We start from the raw sequence: 25345 nt of genomic DNA on the forward strand, positions 1-25345 counted from the left end.
CTGAGTTTCAGGCAGGCATTTCTTGCCTGCCAATTGTCATGAAGTTAAATTTGTATACTCAAGCTACAGGACTCCCCTGCATGTCACACGAGAATGTCACCATGTTTCAGACGCAGGAAGCATAATTACCACATAGCCCCTTTCTTTTAAAAAAATTCCCTTTATTCTTCACAATCTACTAATCCTTGAAATTAAAACACAAGTACATTCCCTGCACAGGTGGATTTATGTATCCTCACTCTTACAGTTTTGAGAATATTAAACAAAAAACTTTCAACATATTAAATAGTAAAAAAATTAATAGTGTTTTCTCTGTTTTGAGGATGGTCCTTACTCCTCCAATTAGAAGAATACTGCTATATTTAAACACCACTGATTCAGCTGACAATGGGAGTCTCCACTTTTGCCATCCTTATGCAGCAAGTGATATTTTCAGTTGTGGCACTTCCATTGATTTAATGAGACACAGAAATAAATCTGAGTGAAAAACAAAGTTATGGGGAGCTATTTTCTAGATCTGGTATTTAGCTGAAAGCTGAAGTGAAATCCCAGTTGTATCAATGCACACATGAATGTTCTCTTCCAATTCACTGTGACCAGTTCAGCATGAAAAATCCTAACCATTTTTTGTTTATGAAATAATTCACAAGCAACATCCCACTGTGCTCTAAGGCATCTTTACCTGAAAAATTTAGAATGCATTATTCTTGTCAGTCAAAATATTTCGAGTCATTGTGGTCTTCCCTTCATTAGACTTTGGAATATTTCTGACCAAACCAATAGTGAAATACACATTTCACCATCAGCTTGAGACACCTGAAACAGCAGTTTCATTTACTACAATTGCCACAAAACAGACATTATTTTTGTGCTCTCACTAGTCAAAAATATTTACAGTAATGTCATGAAAAACTGAGAGTTCAAATGAGTATCTTCAGAAACTTAATTGCTACTGAATTCCTTCAGATAAAGCTTCATAAAGTGCTGAAGAAAAAAGCAATTTAATAGTTGGCCTTCCAGTGCTTTTAATAACAGGTCTATGTACTTGCAGAAAAAAAAAATTACAATTAAAGTAAGTTTTAAGTTTGGAAAACATGAATATTCCAAATCAAATGCTGTTCATTTTTCACTATGTGGCTCATTAACCACAGAAACTCAGAGTTTCACTAGGCTTATTGTTGGTATACATACAGATGGATCTATGCCACTAATTTTTAGCAGATAATAAATACCTAACTTGACAATTTACAACAAAACCTGGAGTATTTCTAGACAAAGTAGCCAGTATTCTATCCCTTGATGAACAGAGACATTCTGTCTTTTAAAAGAAGTCTTGCATAAGCCATGCTCCAAGAACTTAGACATGGTCAGCATAAAAAATTCTTTAGTACCCTTGAGAACTCTCAGTCCCTTCCTACCCTCTTCTTACTCCTCAGAATCTTGAATTTTTTGAAGATCAATGTCATCTAAGGCAGTTTCACTCTCCAGTGCATTTTCAGGTTGCAGGGCTAGCGCCTCCATCTCTTTGGTAAATTCAGGTTCTTCTGTTCCATCAGTAGGATGATTTGGATCCACATTTTTTGTAGGATCTGGACCAGGATCTGACTGTTGTTCACTTGTAGAACTTCCCTCTACTAGTTGCATTTCATCTGAACAAAAGAGAAATCACACAATTAATAAACACTGAACTCCTTTGCAAGCAAACATTTTTAATTGTTGAAAAACAGTAACACTAGGATACTTTGCATCAATTACAAAAGTGATTTATTTAGAAAATCTTTATTGAAAAAACCCAAAACACTAAAGCTTTGCTTAAGTTGGTATAAGGTTACTCTGGAACTAACCCTATACAAAGCTCTCATTAATTTATCTTCCATTTTGCCAGACTACTTTTTTTTTTATTATCGAGAGGAGCAAAGTAGGATACTATAGTCATTTTAACTTTCAATTCAAACATGCTTTATTGACACTATACTAATCACCAGCTTTTCAAAGAATAGCTGCAAGCCAGTTAAACACCAAGTACAGGTGGGGTTTGTTTTAAATCAAAAAGGCATGGACACGACTACATAGGACGCATTTCTGCATAAAACAGACTGAAGAAATTATGTGCTTAAAAACAATGAACTTTGGTTGAAATGAGTCATCCTAAAATTCGTAACTTGACTGGTGGAACAGAATAAACTATTGCACCTTTACTCTTCAAGCAATGTTTTCTGAGAAAAAAGAAGTGTTAAATAACTTTTTTCACCCGATTCTACTAAGTAGGGCTTGCATGCTAGGACTTCTGAAAAAAAGGAGGGGAAAGCCTGATTGGGAGAAGTAGTTATATCTCGGTTTATTTTTCTCTGCTGTGATTGATAGCCAGCCAAGAATGGTCACAGCTAGCTAGCCACAGCCTTGCCAAAGCCCTGCCAAGGTCTTACATGGCAGTGAGCTAAGAGCCTTCAGCACAGGCTGAAACACGGACTTTCTTGACACTCAACCCTGTACAGCAGAAACACTTAAAACTCTTGAGTTTGCTTGTAGTTGCAACTGTTGCATTTGGTTTTTTTAATTATTGCTTTCCTGATGTACAGGATTTGTAGGGGGTATTACTAACTTTCTGAAATAAAGCTGCTGTTGATATGAAATGCTCTGACACAACACCATTCACAAGGTGACCTGAAGCTCAGATGACTTCAGTGTCTTACTAACAGTGCATAACTGGATAAGGTCAATAGTGTGCTGGCCGTCTACTTGAATCAGTTAATGAAGATTAACATGTAGATAATGGAGGAGAAACATAACAAAAAACGTTAGCTTCCCTTTTTAGGCAGGAAGGGAGAAGAGGCACCCACCAAGATCCTGCCTCTCCCTCTGAAAAGGACAGCATGTGAGGCATCACTGCTCACAGCTCATTATGTTTTGTTGTACTGGTATACAACATATCCAGGGATTTCTAATATCCTTGCCTCCAACTTCCACAGTCCTCCTGATCCCATCCAACAGCGGCTCTTGTAAAAGGATCAACAGAGGAAACTGTTGAAAACTTTAACTATTACTGATTTATTACTGATTTATATCCTGTTATTTTGAGTACAGCTGAAGCGAACAATATTACCACTGTAAGGCAACAATGATTTGTGCAGTGCACTTCTACAATCCTTAAAACAAAGAAAGGGAAATCCAGTAAGTTGTAAAAGAGAAAAAGTGATTTAATTCCCTACTTTCCTATTATTTCACTTGGAGAAACATGGGAAGGGGCAATACAGTGTTTATTTGGGTATTATGTTTTAATTACTTTTTTCTTGAAGGGAGGAAACCACCATAAGAAGTTTAAAGACTACTGCTTGCTTTCCTCACATTCGAAGCACACAACACAATTGACTTGATACTGTGACTATGAAGAGAAGTATTATGGGAGATGTAACATCTACATTAACCTTTGCAACTGGAAGCAGCAGGCTGCTTGCTTATTATCCAACTTGTCTTAACACCTCCATCAAAACAGAGCAGCATTAAAGTTCTGCACTAGCGTGTTTAAAGATCTGGAGTTTGAAACAGTGCAGTGTAAATCAGAATGCTTCCATTATAGAAATCTGTGTAACTGTATCATTAAAAACCACATTTGGAAAGTATACAGCATTTTTAAATTTAAAGGCCAGAATCCCAACAAACTCAGCTTTGCTGTTATGTTTCATCAAAGATTTTTCTCCAAACCTCAGCTGTTACAGTTTTAAGACCTGTTAAATTGCTCTTTGTGATGCAGTTAACACAGCATTAGTTTCAGCAAGGGAGCAACAGATCCTAACCTTTCTTTTGCTTCTTTTCTTGTTTCCTTTTCTCTTTGGCAGCTTCTAGTTCTTGTTTCTCATGAATTTCCTTCAGGATCTTGCAGACCTTTTTGTGGGTAAACCAGTGTATTTTCTGGCAGTTCTGGTCACAATACATCACCTGAAAGTTACCAGAGTTACCAATTAATTTTCATGTACGATAAGAATTTCTTTGCATTCTTAGTGAAGCAGATTAAATGTCTCTGTATAGCACTTAATGTTATTTTTAAGCAATTTTTAAGGTCATATGGAGTGACACTAACCTATATAAGAATCTATAAAGAGCAGTTTTTTATTAACTCTAAACATACAGAATTTTTGCTATTTCTTCATTCTTAAGTGTATACACTTGGAAATCCAAGTACTCCTTCCTACTTGTGAATTTCATGCATCTTTCAAGTAGATGGCTTGAACGTCTTCAGTGCAGGCATGCATGACATTCTTCCTAAGTCTACACAGTGAATAGAGAGGGATTCAAAATCCTCACAGCACCTCAGTGCCACCATCTTTTTTATTCTTACCATTTTACATACTGAGCATCTTTTGTCTGCTCCCTTTCCCCCACAAGTTGTGCAGAATTCAGCATCCACAAAACCCACTTGGCCGGTAATCGCTTGTGTAAGCACAGAAAAAGCTGTGGGGTCAGAGCCCTGAAAGGCAAGAGGTGATAATGAGATTAAAAGCCAGCCCTGTTGCAGAGAGGGACGCACAAGGGAAAACCAGAAATGGTGAACATGAGCTTCAGTCTCACTCAAAGTGATGCAGCAGTAAATATATAAAACCAAGTCACAGAACTTCAACTAACATGCACAACTTAAGATTTATCTTTAGATAGACATTTGTATATGAAGTTAACTTAAGCCCTGAGCTTCTGTAGTATTTCCTCTGTAAGTCATTAATAAACTCCACATTCTTTACATCTGTATATCCTATGCAGCAGATTTTTGCAGCTCAGTCTCTGGCCTGGCACACGAAAAAATGTTTCATTTGTCACTGCTGTGCTCAGTGCACACAGGTGCTACAGACCAAATGGTCAGAATTTGAAATTTTCAATTAGTTGCATATTACTATTTAGATGTTATTTGCAGCATCCTTCCCATGCAATGCAAGCAGTAAGGTTTAGGTAACCATACATTAAAACTATTCTTTTGAGCAATGATGTAAATATTTGAAGAAAAAGCACCGAGTTGTTCTGGCTCTAAGTAATTCCTATAACTGTCAGACTACCATGGAATATGCACAGTTATAACTACTATGACAACACTGAGATGCCAAGACTGAATCCAAGTAATTGTGCAATGGCAAAGGTCAAAGGCTTCCACATAAATAAAAATTACAGTATGTCCTCCTTTCCAGCTCTGCATAATAGACAGAAATCCAATGAAATAAACCACTGCTTTAAAGGCATGAAAGACTGCAGGCTGTCCTAAGAAAAAAGCAACAGGAAGGAAAATGTTTACTCTAAAGAAAGTTGTAATGCATCACAATGGCTTATATTTTTACACTCTGTTTATCTTCCTGGCTTAGGCAAACAGAGATTGCACTAAGCCTCAGGACTTTTTAGCAGACCAGGAGCCACTTAAGATGGAGGCTATTTTTAATTGGCTCTGAATAATCCAAACACGTCACAAGATTGTTCCAATTCCCCAGTGTTTGTGCGTACAACATCTCGCTCTCAGAGACCAGAGAGAACATGCTTAAAAAAGAACAGCCACTCTTGAGTAAAATTTATTATGAAGCAATAAATAGTCCTAAAATGAAGAGTGTGCTAGCAAAGACCTAAGAGGACAACTGAGGTTAGATTTTTAACTTGTAATTTTTATTTCCTAATTTAGATAAAAATTTTGCTGCACATTGCATCATCTTGCCTCTCCCTCTCTGTGAAAAAATGAACCCCACTGAACCTTTTTCTAACATCACATATTACCAACTTCTTGTGTACAATAGAGCAAATGAATGCATTAAATCTAGGAAATTATTCAATCTTTAACTGAATTTAGACATTGTGAAAACAGAGTGCAAATTAAGATTCATTTTTATCTGACTCTACCATTTCAATAAGTGAACTGGCATAGAAAAATTGAGAAGAGGAAAAGAAAGCTCAGAGACAAGAAAAAATTGCCTCAGTTTTCTTTAAAAGCTGAGGTGTTTAAGCATTTGTTATGGGCACATGAAAAGAATACTAGTTGAAGTACTTTAGAGCATTTTCCTGCAATATAAAAAGTAAACTCCAGCACCAGAGAGTTTAGGGACATCAAACCCTTTGCTTAAGGATTGCAGGGTTGTAATATGTTGCAGAAGTTGAGGACAGAAAGATGTCTCTATCTGGATTTAGTATGCAAGTTACTGAGGAAGCATTTTCTTGACAGGAGAAGGTCACTATTCACATTACTTACTATTTCAACAGGAGCTATACTTCTCACAAGCTGCTGGAGCAATGTGGCTTCGCAGTAAGGAAACTTCCGGATACTTTCTCGAATTAGCTTCTCTTGATACACAGGGAAACCATCTTTATCTCTCCCTTTCAAGAGGCTAAATTTTTTTAAATGCATGTAAAATAATAAATCACATAGTGTATATTCAAGAACAAACACATACAGCATGCTATATGCTGTCCCCTTTCAGATTAGGCAGAAGAATTCATAATATTTTGGCAACTTCCTATGTTAAGTTCATATGTTAAAATGCAAATGAAAGTGTTTTTATTCTAATGCACAATCATTATGAAATACACAATATATAAATACTCTGAAACCAGGACTTACTAATTCAGTCACAGTGAAAAATAATAATATATAGGCATACTATCTACTATCTACATCTGACTAAAATATCAAAATGCTTTGTGCTGTTTAAAAATGATCACTGTAATAATAAACTCTGATAAATGAGCAATACCTTAAAACACAAATTCCACTTTATTATAATAACATGTTGTAGTCCTTATGCCTCTTTGGGTAGTGTTTTTTTTATATGGATCACTGATGAACTATTTAAATTCATTATGTGAAAGTTGACTTCATAATTTATTTTCAGTCTCAGAGGATTTCAGTAAAAATTCACAGTGCTGTACGGGGAACGTGATTCTTCTAAAAGTCAGGTCACTTAATTTGATATGTAGTATCAGGCAGCTGGTTTGTAACTCAGTAGATTTTGAAGATCTGTATAAGTTATTTAAGAGGATAAGTCTCATCCAGAGTCTGTGGGATCTGCAATTCTCACTTGCTTAAGTGTTTTTGAAAAAAAAAACCTCAACCTGCATCACTGCTGGAGAGCAAAACAGCACAAGAAATGTTCCCAGATGAACCATACTGGACACTGAGAAGTTCTTTTTTTCAAGCCTATGACTCCCTTTTTTTCAATCACACATTGCTGTCTGCTGCTTCATGGTGCATATGTAAATGCCAATTTCAAACCAGTTCCAGCAGAACTGAAATTCCAGGAATGTTTCCTTTCTACCCAGGAAAGGACAGTGTCACTTCAGACACCGAAAAAAGGCAGACCTGAAGTAAATGCAGTTGGGATTACTTAACAAGTTATTTGCCATAGCCTTTATCCAAACCAATTCAATCTATTCCTTCAGTTGTCTTTTTCCTGGTATCTGTAACACCAGGGCATACATCTGCTTTCAGACCTCTCAGTAGAAATACTCACCTTTTGATAAACCCATCTAGTTTATCCTCTCGCTCTTTTAAAAATGTAATACATTTCTGGAAGATGCAACTGATATAGTGCATTTTCATAGCAAGAACTTCATTCATGTCTTTCTGCTTCATGCATTTCTCACAAATGAGATCCAGAACCCTGTAACATTTCTGCAGTGCTTCTACTTCAGCCAACAGAGGGTTCTCTTTCACCAGCAACACGATCTAGAAGAGTGAAGAAAATGTAATCCAGTTAAGACTTGAGCATTGGCATTAAAGCTTACATAGCTCATTGCAGCGAAATTTCAATGGAGTTTCTAATATTCTTCTACTTCCTTCTTATGCAGTCTTCCCTTCCTTTTTCCAGGCATTATTTACCGTTCTTATTCAACATACTGTAATTCACAATTCCCATATAAAAAACATTTACAACTAAGATTGGTATTAAAAATAGCAAGTTTGTTTTGTTTTTTTCTTTTTAGAATAAGAACCTGAAGAATCAAAACTACTTCTAAAGAAAGTTAGAGAAACTACCTACACTATACACTAAAATCTCTTTCCTTTTGAACACTACAGTCTTGTATGATTTATAGACTTGTATGATGTAAGCAGTTTCACAGAACACATCAACCTCACATAATCGTGAGGTACTTCCTGTAGCCTAATAAAGCACTGAAGAAAATATTCCAAGAGGAAACTATGCTCTACTCACTCAATTAGCTGCCACTGGTGCACTACTGTCTCTGTGTACTGCAGATACCTAGCTGGAAACTGTTAACAAATTCTGGGCTTTGATTGGCAAGCCCAATGAATTTGTATTTGAATTTAGGTGCATTCATGTCTCTGAACTACACTGGAGGAGCAAACCATAAAAGACATTATTGTCAGCAATATCCTGGGAAGTAAAATAAACATTCTCTTGCACATACTTTCAGAAACAGCAACAGTAGTAGATGTTACTGTGGTGAACCAGTGATGAAGGTAGGAAGATACATGACCAGAAAACCATTGAGAGAACAATGAGATTTTGTTAAGATAGGACATCGTTGTATGTTTCCACTTCAAGTGGGGCTGAGAAATAAAGCCAAAAAAGACAGCTATTTATGGTTACTGATATAAGAAGTAAGAATCTCTCCACTTAAAGGTGTTAGTTCAAGATTCTGGAGTATGCAAACGCTGAAATAATTTTTTAATCACATCTAAACATTGAGCCTGCTTCTTCCTCATTTTCAGAAGAAGTTGAATTAGCAGATAATGCTTTTGATCTGAGTTGAACTTGCAGAAACGTAGAATGCTTTATGACACAAAGAAACCACTCCCACACCAACAAACACATACAATTTATGTATTACTCCACCTTAACAGGATGCATGTTGGTAGTAGTAATAATTTTATGCAGAGGGCCAGCTAATTTTACTGGCAGTTTTGGTTCTTTGTCTAAGCCTTGTGGTTTAGTATAGTAGTCCAGCCTTTCACGTGGAAAGAAGTTGTTGATGACAGTCACACAATCATGTTGACCTAAAGGCACACAAGAAAAAAAATCACCAGTGAAATAATAACAAGAAAAAAAAAAACCAAAACCACCTAAACACAAATGTAATATAAGCAATACAAGTGAGAACTACTCACATGCAAAGGAGCTCTGCATGATATATGTTGCACTGCAAAGACGCAACTCTTGTCATTCTCTTGTGTGTAGCTTTAATCTTCAGTAAGTGTTATTAACTTAGTGACTCCCAGCAGGGAATGCCCTCATGAAAATTAATTCTGAATATCCTGTCCGCTTCCTGCATTCTCTTTCCTTGGTAAGCCACAACTAAGAGAACAGTCATTTCTCCCCAAATTATACGATACCAGTAGTCTCATACTGCTGCTATAATTTTTCAAGCTAAGATTTTTCTACTTTGTACTTTTGAAATTAATGACATTTGCACTGAGATTCCTAAGTTTCAGACCTGCAAGCAGGTACTACTGTATTAACCTAAGGTGGGAGAAGTTATAAGAACAGAATATGCTTAAAGTTTACCAAAAATAAAAGGACTGTAATGAAAGTAACAAGATGAGAAAAGTTACATCCTCTTCTTGTTTTCTACATCTGACAATACAATAGATTACTTGACTAAAGGGAAAGTAAAACTTATCTTTTCTAGCTCAGGACCACAATCTTTAAATTGATTGATTTGTCTTGGCACTAATCCTATAATCAGTAGAAGACATGGCCAATCAAATTCCAACATTTAAAATCCTCCACTGTTTTAGAAGAGACAGTTCTGAGCTAATAGAGCACAGTGTAAGACAAATGACAGGGGAAGAAGTATCCTCACTTCCCACACACAGGCAGATGAATTAATGTTGATTGGACAAAGAATAAAAAAGGAACAGGAATAGATTCCAATGTGCAGGCTCTTACAGAGTAGTGTATCTCAGTATGCCTGAAAATATTTATGCTACCTTGGTAATGTGATGAGATTTTAAACAAAATTCTCAAAAATTATGTTGGAGATAATATTCCCCATTCACTCCACACAGCATCCCATCAGAAAAGACTCTCCAAATCCAAATGACAATTAATGGGAGTAGACTTCTCTGATACTTAAATGAATAGTTAAGGTTTTGCTGTTTGAACCTCAAGTGAGCAATGTCAGCCTTTTCTTCTTTAAAACAGCAGAATGAGATAATGGAAACTGAAACAGCACTAAATCACTATTCAAGGAAGTAAACCTAAATTGCAAGGTAGCCTTGAATTCAGAACACCAAAAGGACTTGAAAGGGGATTCTCAGGCATTCAAACACCATGAAAGGTTGTGTTTGAAAGAAAATACAGGTTCTCATTTCTGGGAAGCAATAGCTGTGCCATTGAAAATGACTCCACTTAACCTTGTAATATTTTATCAATTCTCCCTGCTAAAGAAGAAGTGGGACATTAAGCCAGGAACCAAGTATTGTCAAGGAGGGTAAAAAATTTAAAAAGAGCTTATAAAAACAAACAAAAAAAGACCAAAAATACGGAAAAAAAAAACAGCAAAAAAAGCCTGCTGCATGTTTTGCCAGAGATTATTTTGCATGCTGGAATGATAAATCTTTCTCTTATTCTAGTGAAGTTCAGGTCAGTAAGTAGTGACTGCCTCAGAAGAGGTTCCAAGACTTCTCCCTCTCCCAGAAGCCAGGAAGAAGGGCAGGGGGTGGCATGCTGCCAGCACTCAGCTGCAAAGCTCAGCTGAGTTCCTAACTCCTGGCACTACAGTTGCCCTTTCCCACAAGAGAAGCTCCAATTAGCACTTGGTGCTGCACTTTGGATGTAACCAGCTTCCTCTTACTATTTCCATAGCAGTGACATTGCAAAAACTTACACACTTGTGTATCACCTGTTCTCACAGGTAAGATCATCTGTGTTTTTAGGAAATCAAACATGGGAATAGGACACAAATTGACTCTTACATGATGAGATGTGGAAAACAAAGCTCAACAAGTCAGTTCAGAACAAGTCATTAAATAATGTTTTTCCAAGAAAAAGCATCAGACTCTAACACTTCACTTCTTTAGGAGTTTAGAATATTATAGCAATTTTCATCTTACTGTCGTGGTTTGAGGGGAAATGGTTTTTTTGGGATGGTGTGGTCACGCCAATCGGTGTCCAGATTTTAATATTGGCACCTGGTTTGTCCACTGAGGGCATGGATACGCCTCTGAGAACACAGGGGGTTAAAAGCTGTGAACTCTCACTGGAAGTTCCTTTTGAGTTCCGGCCCTGGACCAGAGGAGACCTCCCCTGTCCAGCTCCGAGCTGGGCAGGGGGGAGGGGAGCCATGCGGCCGGAGGGAGGTAGGCCAGGCCTGGGCAGAAGGGTGGAGGAGCATTGCACAGCGAGGGCTTCGGGCAGCCATCCCCCATTCCCCCCCCGGAGGGAGAGAGAGAGAGCAGCCTGTGCCTGTGATAGCGCGGCTGGAGTGAAGGAGAAGGGGGGGTGCCCAGCAGGGCAGCCAGCCGTGGGAGTTCATGAAGACGACGGGTGAGGAGGGTGGTGGTGGTGCCCTCCGTCTTCGAAGAAGAAGAAGAGGAAGATGATCTCTGTTAAAGAGACCCCTCAGCCCCAGGGGGTGAAACATGGGGGGGACAGGTGTCCCAAAAGGAGAGGGACTGTGCTCTTTTTTGGAACTGGACAAAGCATCCTTAAAGGGAAAAATCCCTAGAAGCAGCTCTGGTCCATGTGCAGTGGTGAGAGCACTGGACATGGAAGGAAGAGGTCACGATGGCAAAATGTTCTCCGGGCGGTGCCACATGTGACACGGAAACACAAGAAGTTTCGACTGTTTCCTGGGTGAAGTCTGTGGTGCAAGAGGGACTCCTCTCTTCTCAAAGAATTGAGAATTGATTATCCAAAGGGTGGTAACAGAATTAGGAGATTTGGTGGGGGGAGGAGGAGGAAATTTGGAAGGTTTTCATCCTGTGTTCTGTGTGTTTTTTCCCTGTAGTTTTACGTTAATAAAGTTTTTTTCCTTTCAATCATAAGTTGGAGCCTGCTCTGCTCTGTCTCTGATCACATCGCACAGTAGATACCAGGAAAAGAGGTTTTCTCATGGAAGCACTGGCATTTCGCCAGGCTCAGACCATGACACTTACCCACAAAAGCAGCCATCTGAGCAGCTGTCCTTCCCACAGAGTTGACAACATCAGTTTCTGCTCCAGCCTCTAACATCATCCAGGTGATTTCTTTGTTTCCTGAATTTGCAGGAAAGATATGAGGAATGAACAAGGACAAATCAGAACTTGTAGTTCTCTATGCTTCAGAAAAGATGTACTGAATTTCTTAAAGACCAGGAACAACACAGAGGAAAATGAATGCTCTTAATGTCATTATTTTAAGCATGGATTAAGAGAAACGCATGTGCTTATTTAGAGTTCCAGCGGGTGTAACTCTGCTCTCTGTAATGCACATTCAGCTTCCCATGGAGCTTATGGGAGTCATCCTCATGTAGCTACACTAGAGGTTGGTCCCTCTGGACAGCAGTATAGAAGGAAATTCTGCTAATCTAATTTAACAGTTTAACTACATTTGCTATTCTAAGAAGAAAAACACATTCAGGACTATGATGTAGCAGGAACACAGTGAACAGAACAGATTGCTCCTTTCTCCACTGTGGGAACTGGGTGTTCAGACTGGGCTAAATACCAAGTAAAATGGAGCTAAAATTTGATGGGAAGATTAGATTACTTAATTGGTGCCCTTCAGAGACTAAAAAAGGACATTTGTCACCACTCCTGCTGGTTCTGCTTTCAAAGGTATTCTTACTTTATCCATTTTTGTGCAGATGCTAAGTACAGAAAAGTGAATACAAAAAGGGGATGGTGGATGAAAATGAATGTTTAAAAACAAAGTCGCTGCATCAGTAGTGCTCATGTACCTTTTGTGCTCACAGATAACAGACTCTAAAGTCAACATTCAGAAGCTTTCACACCCAGGAAGTCAGGCTAAAAGCTCAGCTGTGAGAAAATGGTAAAAATACAGCATTTTCTATAAAGTTGCAGTCATTTAACAGCCTCTAAGAGTTTGTTCTCATCTATCTGCTGCAGCTGCGATATTGCTCAATACCACAGAACACTGGAATTTCACAAATCTTTTTATCAAAGTTGTAGCTGAAAAACAAACTGATCATCTAGTTAAGGTTCATGTACATACATTAGCCTTTTAAAAAATATTTATGATGAATGAAGGCAGTTTAAACTCTACCTGCTAAGAACCCTGACTCCCCTAGAATTTCATTTTTGGAAAGACATAAGTGGCCTAGTAAAGAAGATACTTAAAATAACCTAAAATTCCCAAATCAAATCTTTTCTCCAAAAGGAACAATGTTTTAATGTAGTGTCTTTTTCTCACTCAAGGAAATTACTGTTCCAGCCATCAGGGGAAAAGAACAGCAAGAGGAAAGCTGCAAACCACCACTTGAGACAGGAGAACATATATACAGCTATTAGCACTCCCATGAAAAAAAAAATAACGTAAGAGGAGAGTGAAAATTATTTTGGGAAAACATGGTTTTAAAACTTACTAAATACATTTTTAAAAGCCCACATGACAGTTGGAAAAATAACGTAGGAGAAAGACAAAATTTGAAAAATACTGGATTGAGAAGTCTTATATATTACCAAAAGCTACTGGTGCAGCATCATTTTCAGTGTAACACAGTCTAAGTAAACAAAATGTATCCCACTGCACAAGAAAACTGTCCCAGGAAAGGGAATGTTGAGATCTCAAACAAACAGGACAAAGAAGGTACAAGACAAGTAGGCTGTATGCCTCAAAATGCTGAACAAAATACATTTTTATAGGAGTCTGAACAGAGGTTCTCCTGTTGCACTGCCCACAGGATTTTACTGATCATGACGTAGTTGCATGGTTCATCTAAATAACAGCAAACCTGAATAATAAAAGCATGTCAACACTTATTTTTAAATTACTACCTTATGGCAAACTGCACTCATCGGTGTCACAAAAATCAGTGATCTGAGTCTAGTAAGAAGTTACCTGAAAGTCCAGCAAACATCAAGGCGGTGTATCCATGCTCATGTTCATTGCAGTTTACATCAGCTCCGTGTCTCAACAGCAACCTGCACATGTCCACCTTCCCTTTGTAGGCTGCATGCATCAGAGGGGTCATGCCATGCTGGCAAAAGAAAGGAGAGGCAAGTAGTATAGAAAAAGAATGTTACATCTCTTGATCTTCATACCACTGATTATTTTTACTTGGCCATACATATTCAATATAACTACCAAAGCTTCATGTAATATTTTATTTACAAAAAACCCACACAAAATCTTAATGAAGAAATATGTTTACTAACATGCAGCAGATTTCCATGTCCGTTTTCTTATGCTGTGCTATAGATTTGAAAACAGAGCATGGTTTAACAAATGAAAACCATTTACAGTCAATTTATCATTGTCCTTTTATGTAAGACATTAGTGTTGAAGACACCTAATCTTTCTGCTGGTTGGAAAAGCTTGGTTTAGAAAACGTGTTAGCTTTCTATATTACTCTTTTCTCCCCTGCTGTGGCTTATATGATAAGCAGCTAGAAAATTAGAAATAGGCTGTTGTTATTTTAAACATTACAAAGATTTTCAGTCTCTGAAACCCATCTTGCTCATTACTGGTAGTTCCGCCATCCACCTCTCTCCCACTTCTCCACCTCCATGGCATTGTGTCCATGATCAGCCAGAGCTCTGAAAGGTCTCATAAAGACACACAGCTCTTGTCAGACTTTAACAAACCTGGCTGGTTTGATCAACTGCCCCAGTACAAAAAGGATTTGCTTCAGCGTGGGAGGACTGAACTGTGATCATAAAAAGTAAAGCTGGGGAAACCCCAGAGGAAATTTTCAGAACTAGGGTGAACAGGCTCTCTCTCTCTCTTCAAAGGCAGAGAGAAGTATGCTGCTGGTTGATAAAATTGCATGACACTCATTTTCAGAATACAGTGTGCTTTTTCCAATATGCTGTTTATTTTCACTTAACATCAGGTCAGGATTCACGTTATCAGCCAAGACACTCTAACTGTCCAAGAACACCTTCCAACACTGCATACCAGGGAGAGTGCTTTAGTTCGTCCCTCAAGAAAATCAAAATGGCATTCTGTTCCTTTTTTTGCCAGTCAAGGCCGTGTACTTGAGTACATTCATGTACTGCAGCTCTGGTAAATGCCTGGTAATGTGATACTCTGAAATAATGCAATTGTCAGTTTGAGCCTTAATGTATTTCTTGGTTCGATTTACGACTGAGTGAAATCCAAGTAAGTCTAATTTACCAGCATGACTTAAAAAAAAACTTCTAAAGGTGAGGGAAAATGGAAAAGTTAAAAGTATAATCATTTTAAGGTATTACAGTTTCATTACCCTCCATCTTAACTGAAAATAATAGAAAGTGCATACTTGATGTATCATATTTTAGTAACCGACATATTTTGGTAAACTGCAATATAAACTGACATTGAAGAACCAAAATACCTAATGAGATCCCTTCATGAATATGAAACACACTGCTTTTGCTAGATTTCATTTGGGGTGTCTCAAATGTTGAATAAAGACTTTCTGTCCTACTATATAAAATATATTTTATTCTATTATATTTCATAATGTTACATCAAAAGCAACTTTACAGGCCAGTCTCAGTCTGGAGTCACAGGAGGGATTTGTCTCCTTTAGCAGCACAGAAAGGTACTGCAGTAAGGGAATATAAACACAGCACAGTTTTTGATGGGAGAAAGATTTTTAAAAAACAATGATTTTTAAGTTTGGTCATATCTTGAAAGCCAGTTGTTTCAATTAAGATTATACAACAAAGTAAAGAACTGGGTTTGTTTTATCCTCTCCTCCCAGAAAACTGTTAAAATCCTTTCATTTAATTTTGGAAGTGTCAGGCAGTGGTGTCATCAAAAAAACAGAAAATATATGTATGGTTGCTATAAAATTGGATTTGAAGACACATCAATATCAGTTTTTCACATTCACAGAAAAAAAGAGGGTCAGGAAAGAAACAAATTTATTTGGTAAGGCTTGGTATCCTGTATTATGTCCCTACACTGAAACTGGATTGACTGCAAATACTTTTCTCAGCCTGAATGTCAAAGACAGGTCCAGCAACAGTCTGTTTTCTCACAGATGACATTTGGATTGTCAATACAATGTACTTAAAAGACAAAACTTGCAGATGGTTTATTAAGCATACAGATGCAACAAATATTTTTTCCACTACGAAACATCAGATGAAGGATCCTTTTTCTAGCTGTTACCATGCAACATTCTTCTAACCAAAAGAATCGAGCTTTTTTTTCCAAAGGCCAAAAGTGAATTCTTCCCGGCTTTCTTTTTTTTGTAAGTATGTTACATGGTAACACCTCTTCTCTTCTGCAGGGCTGAACTATTTCCTGTATGTCTCACCATTCAAAAGGAGTAGAGTTTGCTGGAGAGGCATTTTTAGCACCTCTAAAAACTACCTGGCACTTCTCTTGACTGGGTTCTCCAGCTCACCAGCCATCAAGACCTCTCTGGCACAACAGGGCTCTTGGCACAGCCAGCCTGGCCATTACAGACCATCCTTCCCAGTTCTTCATGTTGAAAAGAACCAAAAGCAGACTGAGGAATGGGATTCCAAGAACTGCTGCCATGGTGGGGAAGTCAATTGATTAAAAAAAACCCAAACAGCAAACTATGGGGTCAGTGGAGGGGCAGACAGATGAGTACCAGAACCAGGAAGGGGTTGGACTCCACCACCAGCACAAAGGAAGAAGAAAACAGGTCAATCTCTCTTCAGCATACAACTGAGGTGTACTTGAACAGGATAAATAAAAACAAATTTATGAAGACAATAAAATGGAAAAGCAACCTTCTGCCTCCTAGGACCTATAAAGGAAGCTTCCAACAAAACTCCTGCTTAACCTTCATCAACAGAGGAATGGGGAAACACAGAACAGCTAGGAAATAAGAAGTGGGACAAACAAACAAAAAATGCACAATATCTCCCACTCCAGTGGCATGTGCATATGTGGCACAAAACCTCTCCATTTTGTGAACATTTAAACACTCATGATGACTGTGTAAGAGCACAAGCATCACATGCATATTGTTTTGTGGCTAACACGATGAAAATTTGCCACTGAAGTAGCCACATAAACCTGTGTTACACAATCCAAATGCTCCCAACATTCCCATGCTCACTTCACTCTTCTTCTCAACCATGGAACCGTGTCAAGATGTGGCACACAGGCTGGATTACACTGGAGCACCAGCTCTTTTTCTCTTATATAGAGTGGGAAAAGTAAAAAAAAGGAAAGTGAAAGGGCTGTCAAAACCCAAGCTGAAAAACTGCTGTAGACACTTGTATGCCAGCAATTTAAAAGCATCCACCTCTCCCTTCTCCAGGGAGAATTGGAATCATTCCGCCAATGAGGAATGCAGCCCCACATTAACATAGAAAGAGTGTCTTACTTTACCCTTCAGGTTCAGGCAACAGTTCAAGTCAGAAAATTATAAACAAAACAGAACTCTGGTTTTGGCTTTTACTTGAGACAGTTTTTGGGACATTGCTAAAAATGATGTAAAAAGAACAGGTGTTACAAGGCAGAAATACTTGTTGATGTATCTTTTCAAAATCAACTCTCTTGTACTGAATGCTGTTAGTCTAGAAATACAACTTGACTCTTCGGTGGATGAAAGCCTCTAGATATTTCACCCTTCAAGCTTTTGAAAAAGACTGCCCTTACGCATCTTAAATTTCCTAAAAGCAGGATTTGGAAGGAGGTCAACAGCTACATGCACAAATAATTTTATCTGTAGCTAAGTATGGACTAATTAGAATATGAAATACTGTTCAGTATGTGTCAATCACAGCTACAGTTCTCCTTTATAGTCATCCTGCTCAGCTGTTGGTTTCACATATGTAACACATTAGATTCCTCTGATGATCTTTCAGTTCATCTGCAGTGATGAAAACTTAAAGCCTACATCAATCAGCAACCTGAATTGAAACCAGATAATTCTTACTAGCAGGGAAATTTTCTTTGGTTTGTGTATTTTGAAGTATTATGTAAAAAACATCAAAAGACAAAACCCTTCCTCCTCAACCAAGGCCAAGGATCTGGCATTTTCTGCTAGCATAGGATTTTCACACTAGAATAGCAAGACAGATTACCTGAGGAACCCTCCATTGAACATATTCAGTATGAGTGAAGCTACTCACATTTCAGCCACGAATAAGCAGGCTGTTGCTGTAATTCCCAGGAAGTGTTCGGTTCTGTAGCATAGAGAAGTGGACTGTTTCTAAATAATCCATTACCAAACTGAACAGCTGAATTACCCAACTAGAGGAAAAAAGTAACGTCGCTAATGCCAGATGATAGTTCTGTAAGAAGATTATGAACAACCTTACAGTTATTTTAAATAAAGAAAAATGATGCACTTTTCAGGTCAAGTCTGTTGGCTTGATCTGCAGAAAATAGGGGATATAGTACTACAGTACTCCTTTGCAACCTTAACTACCAATGCGACCAGAGGAAACTTCCACAGTTGGAAAGCCCATATGCTTCCTTGAGTCTGCCTTTCTATAACAATCTGAAATATTTTAGCCACATGCTGCAGATGGAGTTCAAGTCAGCAAAGTGCTGACAAAAAGTCACAGTATTTACAACCACTGCACTCTTAGGGGAAAGAAAAGTTCTGAACACTTTCTCCCATACTAAGTTTCCAAATTATCAACCACTCCATTAAAAAATTACTAAGTGTGCATTTAAGTTAAATATATTTGTTTTTATTTTACATCCATTTCTACAGCCCACCTATTTGCCCCAATGTTTGAGGACACCTGAACTTAAATGTCCCTGAAGTTTTAAACTCGCCAAACTGTTAAAGACCAGTTCTGCAGAAAAGCCATTGCACTTCTTTTCATAAAGACAGTGATTAAGACACAACAAAACAATTTATCTGGTCAGAAGGGGTGCTGAGAAAAAACAGGACTGTATCTGCTGGATATCTCCAACCTTCTGGAAGATGGACATCTGGGAAACTCATTTGAGTGAAGGGATCTTACTCTGTGCTGACACTCCCAGCGGAGCTCAGCAGACAGCAGGAGGTGAAGGGTATGAGGGAGTCTTGGAACAACGGCAGGAAAAGCAAGCAGACTTGGAAAGTATTTTTTTTTATTTCTAAATGCATGTACCAACAGCAGAAGCAATGCTGAAATATTGCATCCATCTCATATGTACATTTTTGAAGTAAGAAGCTGAAACAACTGGAAAGGATTTGAAAAAGAGCCACTATTATAGCTCACTTGCTGCAGAAACATAACTTTAGGCAAGATACTTAAAAGGTCACTGCATCTGGAAAATGTTAAAATGTGACTTGGTCCTTGTCTAAAGGTACATAGAGAAAGGACAGCTGATTGTTAGTAGTTTTTAATTTACAAGAAAGTGGATCCAAGCAGTTAGAATATACAGTCAAACCGAAAACGAAAGGAACAGATTATACGTGGGTTCTTTTTAAATTAGGAAGTGCACTATATAACAACCTGCTTCTGATGCCGTGAGTTCTTCAGCCCAAAATTATTAAATTGTGATTGCATTCTTGCTGCACCACAGCTAGAAGACAGAATTACATTCAACCTGGGCTCATTCTCTGGATTCTCTCATGTAGAAAAGTCTTCAAGGATAGAAATGAGCTCCTAACTGAATTGAGCTCCCACTTTAATACCTAAACATTCCATCTTCAGGTCTTCCTTACTTCTTAACATTACCAAACTAAGTAACAGTAGTAATATAAACGTGAATTTCAAGATAAGCAACTAAGGCAACAGAGAAAAAAAAATAAGACCTGATGCACTGAGAGCAGTCTCCAATTGTGGCAACAATGAAAAACAGACTAAGCTGAAGTTTAACTGGGATTTCACACACTCTTACTTATGTATAGATATTAGAATAACACACTAGAGAGAAAATAGGTTATGAAAGAAAAACTGTAACCCTCACATAGCTGATGGATTCAAGGAACCTGAACCCTCTCCTGTTTAATGTGCATGATTCTTGGGAGTAAAAATGAATCTGCAAGATTCTTGGGAGTAAAAATGAATCTGCAAGAAGTCTATTGCATAAAGTTTTAAGGGCCTTATTTGTATTTAGTCAAATACGAGCCTTAGGTAAATACTGTTAATACTATTTCTTCTACAACAATAGCCTGAAGCACAACCCAGACATGGTTTCTTTGATTAAGCCATATCCTCTCAACACTAATCCTGGATGCTGCACTAATACTGCAGCAATGCTGCTGTCATTCAGCACAACTTCAGCAATTACACTTAAGGAAAACCTTTTGATGTCCATACAATAAAGCACACTTACAACCAGACTTATATTGTGTCTTGGGTTCCTAAAGTTCACTGTAAAGCTTAGTTTGACTAGTTTTACAGAAACTTGTTGAAATTCACACAATAGAAATTTAAATTTAGTATTTAACTTGAGAACAATCAGAAAATTGATCTGTTGGCAGAAAAAAAAAAAAAGGCTAACAATATCCCATGAAGATACTGATAGAAGAAATGGCAATTTTTCTCCATTCAGCATTCATAAGACCACATCTACAATATACCCTGTCCCATTTTGAGCCTTCCAGTGCAATAAAGACATGGATAAACTGCAACAAAATCAATGGAGTACCACCACTACACAGTAGGAACCTGAGCACTTGTGCAGTGAAGAGAGGCTGCAGGAGCTGGGCTTGCACAGCCTGGAAAAGAAATTGCTTTTGTAGGACCCAACAGCCGCCTGCCAGAGCTGACAAGGGAGATCATTGAGAAGACAAATTCCTCACTTATGGTGGTAGGAGACACTGAGCCTGAACTGAAGCAAGTGAAACACTTTTTCACTGAAATCACAGTAAGAGAGTAGAACAAGTTGCTCAGAAATATTTTACAGTCTCCATCCTTAGAGATTTACAAGGCCAGACATGTCAAAACTCAGAGCAATCTCATCTGACCCTGAAGCTGAAGCTGCTTTGAGGCAGAGGCTGAACTAGACATATTCCCAGAATTTCCCAGTGATACCTACGAAACAATAAAACTGTGAAAACAAGCACAGATTAACATTTAAATTGATAAATTACACAGATTTAACGCGCATGATGGGGAATTAGTTTTGCTTGCATGTTACATTTCATATTAATGTTACATGCTTTAGAAATACATTGTAAAAAGAAAAATAAGAGGAAACATGAACAGCACATAGGTTCCTTTCTCCACAAACTTATTCCCACCTTCAAGTAGCACTTCAGGATTTAATCCTCTACATGTTTACCACACCCACTTGTATAAAAGACTGTGGTTCCATTTCTGATCGAGCTAGTATGCTTATGAGACCCAAGCATGGGATGGGGACAGGTGCTGTCTGTGATAGAGGGACTACTGCTTGTGAAGGTGACAAGAAGTCAGGCAGCACCCCCAAGTGTTTTGCTGCAGCATTTGTCTTACCTTACAGACAAAGCTCATGCTGGAACTTGAGACAAAATACAATGTAGTACTTTAAGCAACATTCATCTTTAACCTTTCTTAAAAAAACAGTAAGAACTCTTCAAAGGTTCATTATTCAGCTGCAGGCTGGAAATATCTTGAGAGTAACCCTGATTTTCAGGGCTATAGCAACTGCTGTTAGAGAAATGTTATTTAACAACATGAAGGCCTTCAGACCTAGCATTTTAAACATTAAACCTTATTTTAACCTTATTTAACTCAGTATAATGCTTGCACAGTTTTGCAGTACCTCATCTAGGCAATTGACACGGACATTCTTGCTCCCCAGTAGCCTTCCAGCCTCCTCAGTGTTTCCTTTAAATAAAAAGACACAGAGAGAAAAAGGGGTGAGAAATAGAATAAACTGAGAATCTGGAGGAAAATGGTCATTTCCATTTCTCATTAGAATCAAAATCTTTGTATGTTACCTGCTTAGGACATAGATTAACCACCAATAAATTAACTGCACTTAGTGAAGAAGCTTAGGAACAAAGAGTGTTATGTTCTAGAAGCTAAAAGCCAAGAACTCACAACATCAAAGAGGAGTTGGAAAGCATGAATTACAAGTAAACATCCATTTTTTGTGAAGTAACTGATGTACAGACACAAAAAAGGGACACTCAAACAGCACATGAACAGCTCCAAAAAAGTATCATGGTACTGAGCATTTTAACAAATTTTGTGATTTCATCTCTTCTGGAGCCTCTTTTGTCTTAAAGAGCAGTCTACATTCTCAAAAAAAGAAATTACCTCACTTTAAAGACTTTTTGGTTTTAATGAAACATGCTTTATCATTTACTCACATCATTTTTCCTGTTTCAATTTGAAATTTGCAACGTAACATATTCACAAAAGTGAAATGAATTTGCTTTTGCTAATAGAGAATAGAGATAGAAAGGACCCAGGTAGCTTAATTTCTAAAAATTGCCAAACGCATAAGCAGACTGAACTCGGAAAAAAAACGTGCCACGAAAAACAGGCTACACCTGTTTTTCAATTCTACTGTCCTACTATTTTTCAATTCACTACCAAAATCCTTTTGGCTAAGCCACAGGTCTATGAACATGATTTAAAGTCCACTGGAAGACTATTCAGATATTGCCAACACAGCTTCTACATGCACAAAGAAATAAAAGAACATTCCAAGAGTCTGAGTTTGGAGAATATTATTGCAAATTAACAGAAACTTCTAATTACTGATTCAATCATCAGCAAAGCTCTTTCAGCAGTGATGTGCTTACTAAAAATAAGCACTGCATCACTTACTTTAATTATTTTCATGTTTATCTTCACTCTTTCAGAAGTCATCCAGCAATTTTTCAGCAAAACAGTTCTTGCAACTTCAGTTTTGGCTAAAAAATCCCATTGATATACTAGAAATAATTTATTTTCATAAGGCTTTTTGGTGTGGTTTAACTACACTACATGGGCTTTTACCATTTTTAATTCATTAATTTCAGGAAAAAAAGACAATTACCTGAGTTATCTCACACAATTAATAAAGACTTATGACTGACAGTCAGGGAATCATCAACTAACTTACTCCCCCAGATATACATATATTCTAAACATGTTAGAAGCTTCTTAAGAACTGGATCAGTTTTCAGAAGAATATCCCAGCCAAAGAACAAACATCAGCAAGAAAAAGTCTTCAGGGGGTGATCTTCAAGTAAATTTTAATACAAGCAAAGCAAAGTCGCATTTACAAACTCAGAGTTCTGTATGACAAAACACTGAAGGATTTTCAAACAAGACTCTAAACTGATGGAAGTCAGACTTCTAGAATTGGCCAGAGGTAAAAGTTGGAGCCAGGCGCCTCGTAGTGGTGGCATGGTAGGAAGCCAAGAGATAACAGGCAGAAGCTGAAACAAAAGGAAGCTTCAGACTGGAGATAAAGAAAAACATTTTCACTATGAACCCAGTAAGGCAAAGAGATTGCCCAGATACACCGTGCAGCCTTCCTCCTTGGAATTTTTCAAGGCCTGATGGGATAAAGCCCTGAGCGATCACAACTGACCTCACAGCTGATGTGTTCTGAGCAGGTGGTTGGCCTAGAGACCTCCTGAGGGCTCTTCCAACCTCAATTATCCCATCATCCTAATCAGAAGCAGCAGGTAAATTAGACAGAGGTTTCTTCAAGACCAAGGTCTGAAACTCTTATTAAAGTGAGTCAATCAAACTAGTTCTGACTGTCCTACGCTTGTGTCTCTGACACAGAGGAACATTTTAATGCAACTGAGAGTGAAGCACCAAAACTGTAGTAAAACTTTCATGGGTTCAAATTGCCTGGAAACTACATATAGAAATGCATAGAACACAAAGTGTTTGTAGTTGGCCTCCAACTAATGAACACTGCCCACGATTTTCAAAATACCAGCTGGAAGGTAACTATTTAGCTGGGGTTATGATATTCACATTGCTGGACCAGGAAACCCAAATGACAGCAGGTTCCCTGGCAACAAGCTTGTGTGACAGACAGTGTGATGAAACTGTGACACTCACATGAAATGTAAAACCTCAGAATAGGTCAGGTTAGAAGGGACCACAGTAGCCTGGTTATCTGGTCCAACGTCCTTGCTAAAGCACGCTCAGAGCACATGGCACAGAATTGCATCCAGATAGTTCTTGAGTATCTCCAGTGAGGGAGACTCCACAACTTCTCTCGTTAATCTGTTCCAGATTAACCGGTCAACTGCAGTTGCATGGTCAACTACACAGCAAAGAAGTCCTTCCTCTTATGCAAGTGGAACTTTCTGTGCATCAGTTTCTGCCCAATGCCTCATGTCCTGTTGCTTGGCACCACTGGGAAGCACCGGGGTCTATCACCCTTCCTTCAGACAGACACTGATGCCCTCTCCTCTCTCTAAGAGAACAATATAAACTACTATAAGGAATAGTAAAATAAAACATTATAAGGGATAAGAGGCGCACAACACCCCAAACAACCTCAAGTGCTGCCAATGTGAGAATAAGGTGTCTGCAAAGATGCCCTGGTCTGGCAACAGCACATGCGAAAAACCTCACAGCACGCTAGAAGACTGGATTACCCCCAAGAAACCTTTTTTTTTTTTTTTTTTTTTTTTTTTGGCAGTGGACATTAACACCAATAATTAGGCAAATACCGACATTGCCAATAAAATGCAAGCTTTCCTTGGCAGAGTTAGTCCCGCCCAGAGGAGCTTCCTCAGCGCCACTGCACAGCAGCGCGGCCCCCGCTGCACTCCCCGGGTGACGCGGGCCTTCCCGAGAAAAAAGCGCCGCTCTCGCACGGAACAGCCGCTCTCCCCAGCAGAGAGAAGGGTGACGGCCCGAAGGCGGGCGGGAAGGCAGGCGGCCCTCAGTGCCGTGACCTGAGGAGCGCGGCCCGGGTCGAGGGGAGCCCGCGGCGAGCGGCCGGTAACGGCGCCTCACCCGCCGCCCCCAACGTGCGGGGACACGAAATCCCTCCCGGGGCACGGCCAGCGGGGCCCGTGGGAGCTGCGGCCCGGGGCCGCGAGCGGCGTGGGCCGGGAGGGCTCACCTGTGGCGATCACTGCCAGCAAGTCCTTCTCCTCCGCGCTCAGGTCGCCTTTCCTGGGGGGAGCCATCGCGACCCCCGCGCAGGGTAAGGCGGGATCAGCCCGGGACGGCGCCCGAAGCGCCCCCTCCCGCAGCACCGCCCCCGCCCCGCTCCTCCTGGAGCCTTCCGCCCGCAGCCCCGCCCTGCCGGAGCCGACTGCGGGGCGAACCATTCCCGCTCAGGGATGGGGGTCACTGCTTGCCAGCCTCTCGCCCTCCGACAGTTTCCCATGCGGTGCTGCCGGAGAGAAGGAGCCTGTCCGCTTTTATCCCTTCTTTTCAAGT

At 39.1% G+C, this 25345-nt stretch overlaps 1 protein-coding gene across 1 annotated transcript; it reads right to left on the reverse strand.

Moving 5' to 3' along the window:
* Positions 1–140: 140 nt before the first annotated feature.
* Positions 141–25248, reverse strand: ANKMY2 (ankyrin repeat and MYND domain containing 2). Its single transcript, XM_059844148.1, has 10 exons — positions 25023–25248; positions 21753–21817; positions 13983–14121; positions 12080–12178; positions 8817–8977; positions 7470–7684; positions 6212–6347; positions 4337–4465; positions 3795–3936; positions 141–1649 (listed from the first exon to the last, which is right to left on the reverse strand). The coding sequence occupies exons 1-10, from the start codon at positions 25231–25233 to the stop codon at positions 1426–1428; spliced, it is 1521 nt and encodes a 506-aa protein (XP_059700131.1). The 5' UTR covers positions 25234–25248; the 3' UTR covers positions 141–1425.
* Positions 25249–25345: the final 97 nt, after the last annotated feature.

Source organism: Haemorhous mexicanus, chromosome 1 (assembly GCF_027477595.1).
Source record: "Haemorhous mexicanus isolate bHaeMex1 chromosome 1, bHaeMex1.pri, whole genome shotgun sequence".
Lineage (NCBI taxonomy): Eukaryota > Metazoa > Chordata > Aves > Passeriformes > Fringillidae > Haemorhous > Haemorhous mexicanus.

Coding starts and splice junctions, on each gene's coding strand:
- ANKMY2 (XM_059844148.1), bottom strand. CDS start 25,233: ATGGTTCGCCCCGCAGTCGGCTCCGGCAGGGCGGGGCTGCGGGCGGAA. Junction 7,685..8,816: donor CCAACATGCATCCTGTTAAG/GTGGAGTAATAC, acceptor TCACTCTTCTAG/ATCGTGTTGCTGGTGAAAGA. Junction 6,348..7,469: donor CTAGATGGGTTTATCAAAAG/GTGAGTATTTCT, acceptor AAAAAAATTTAG/CCTCTTGAAAGGGAGAGATA.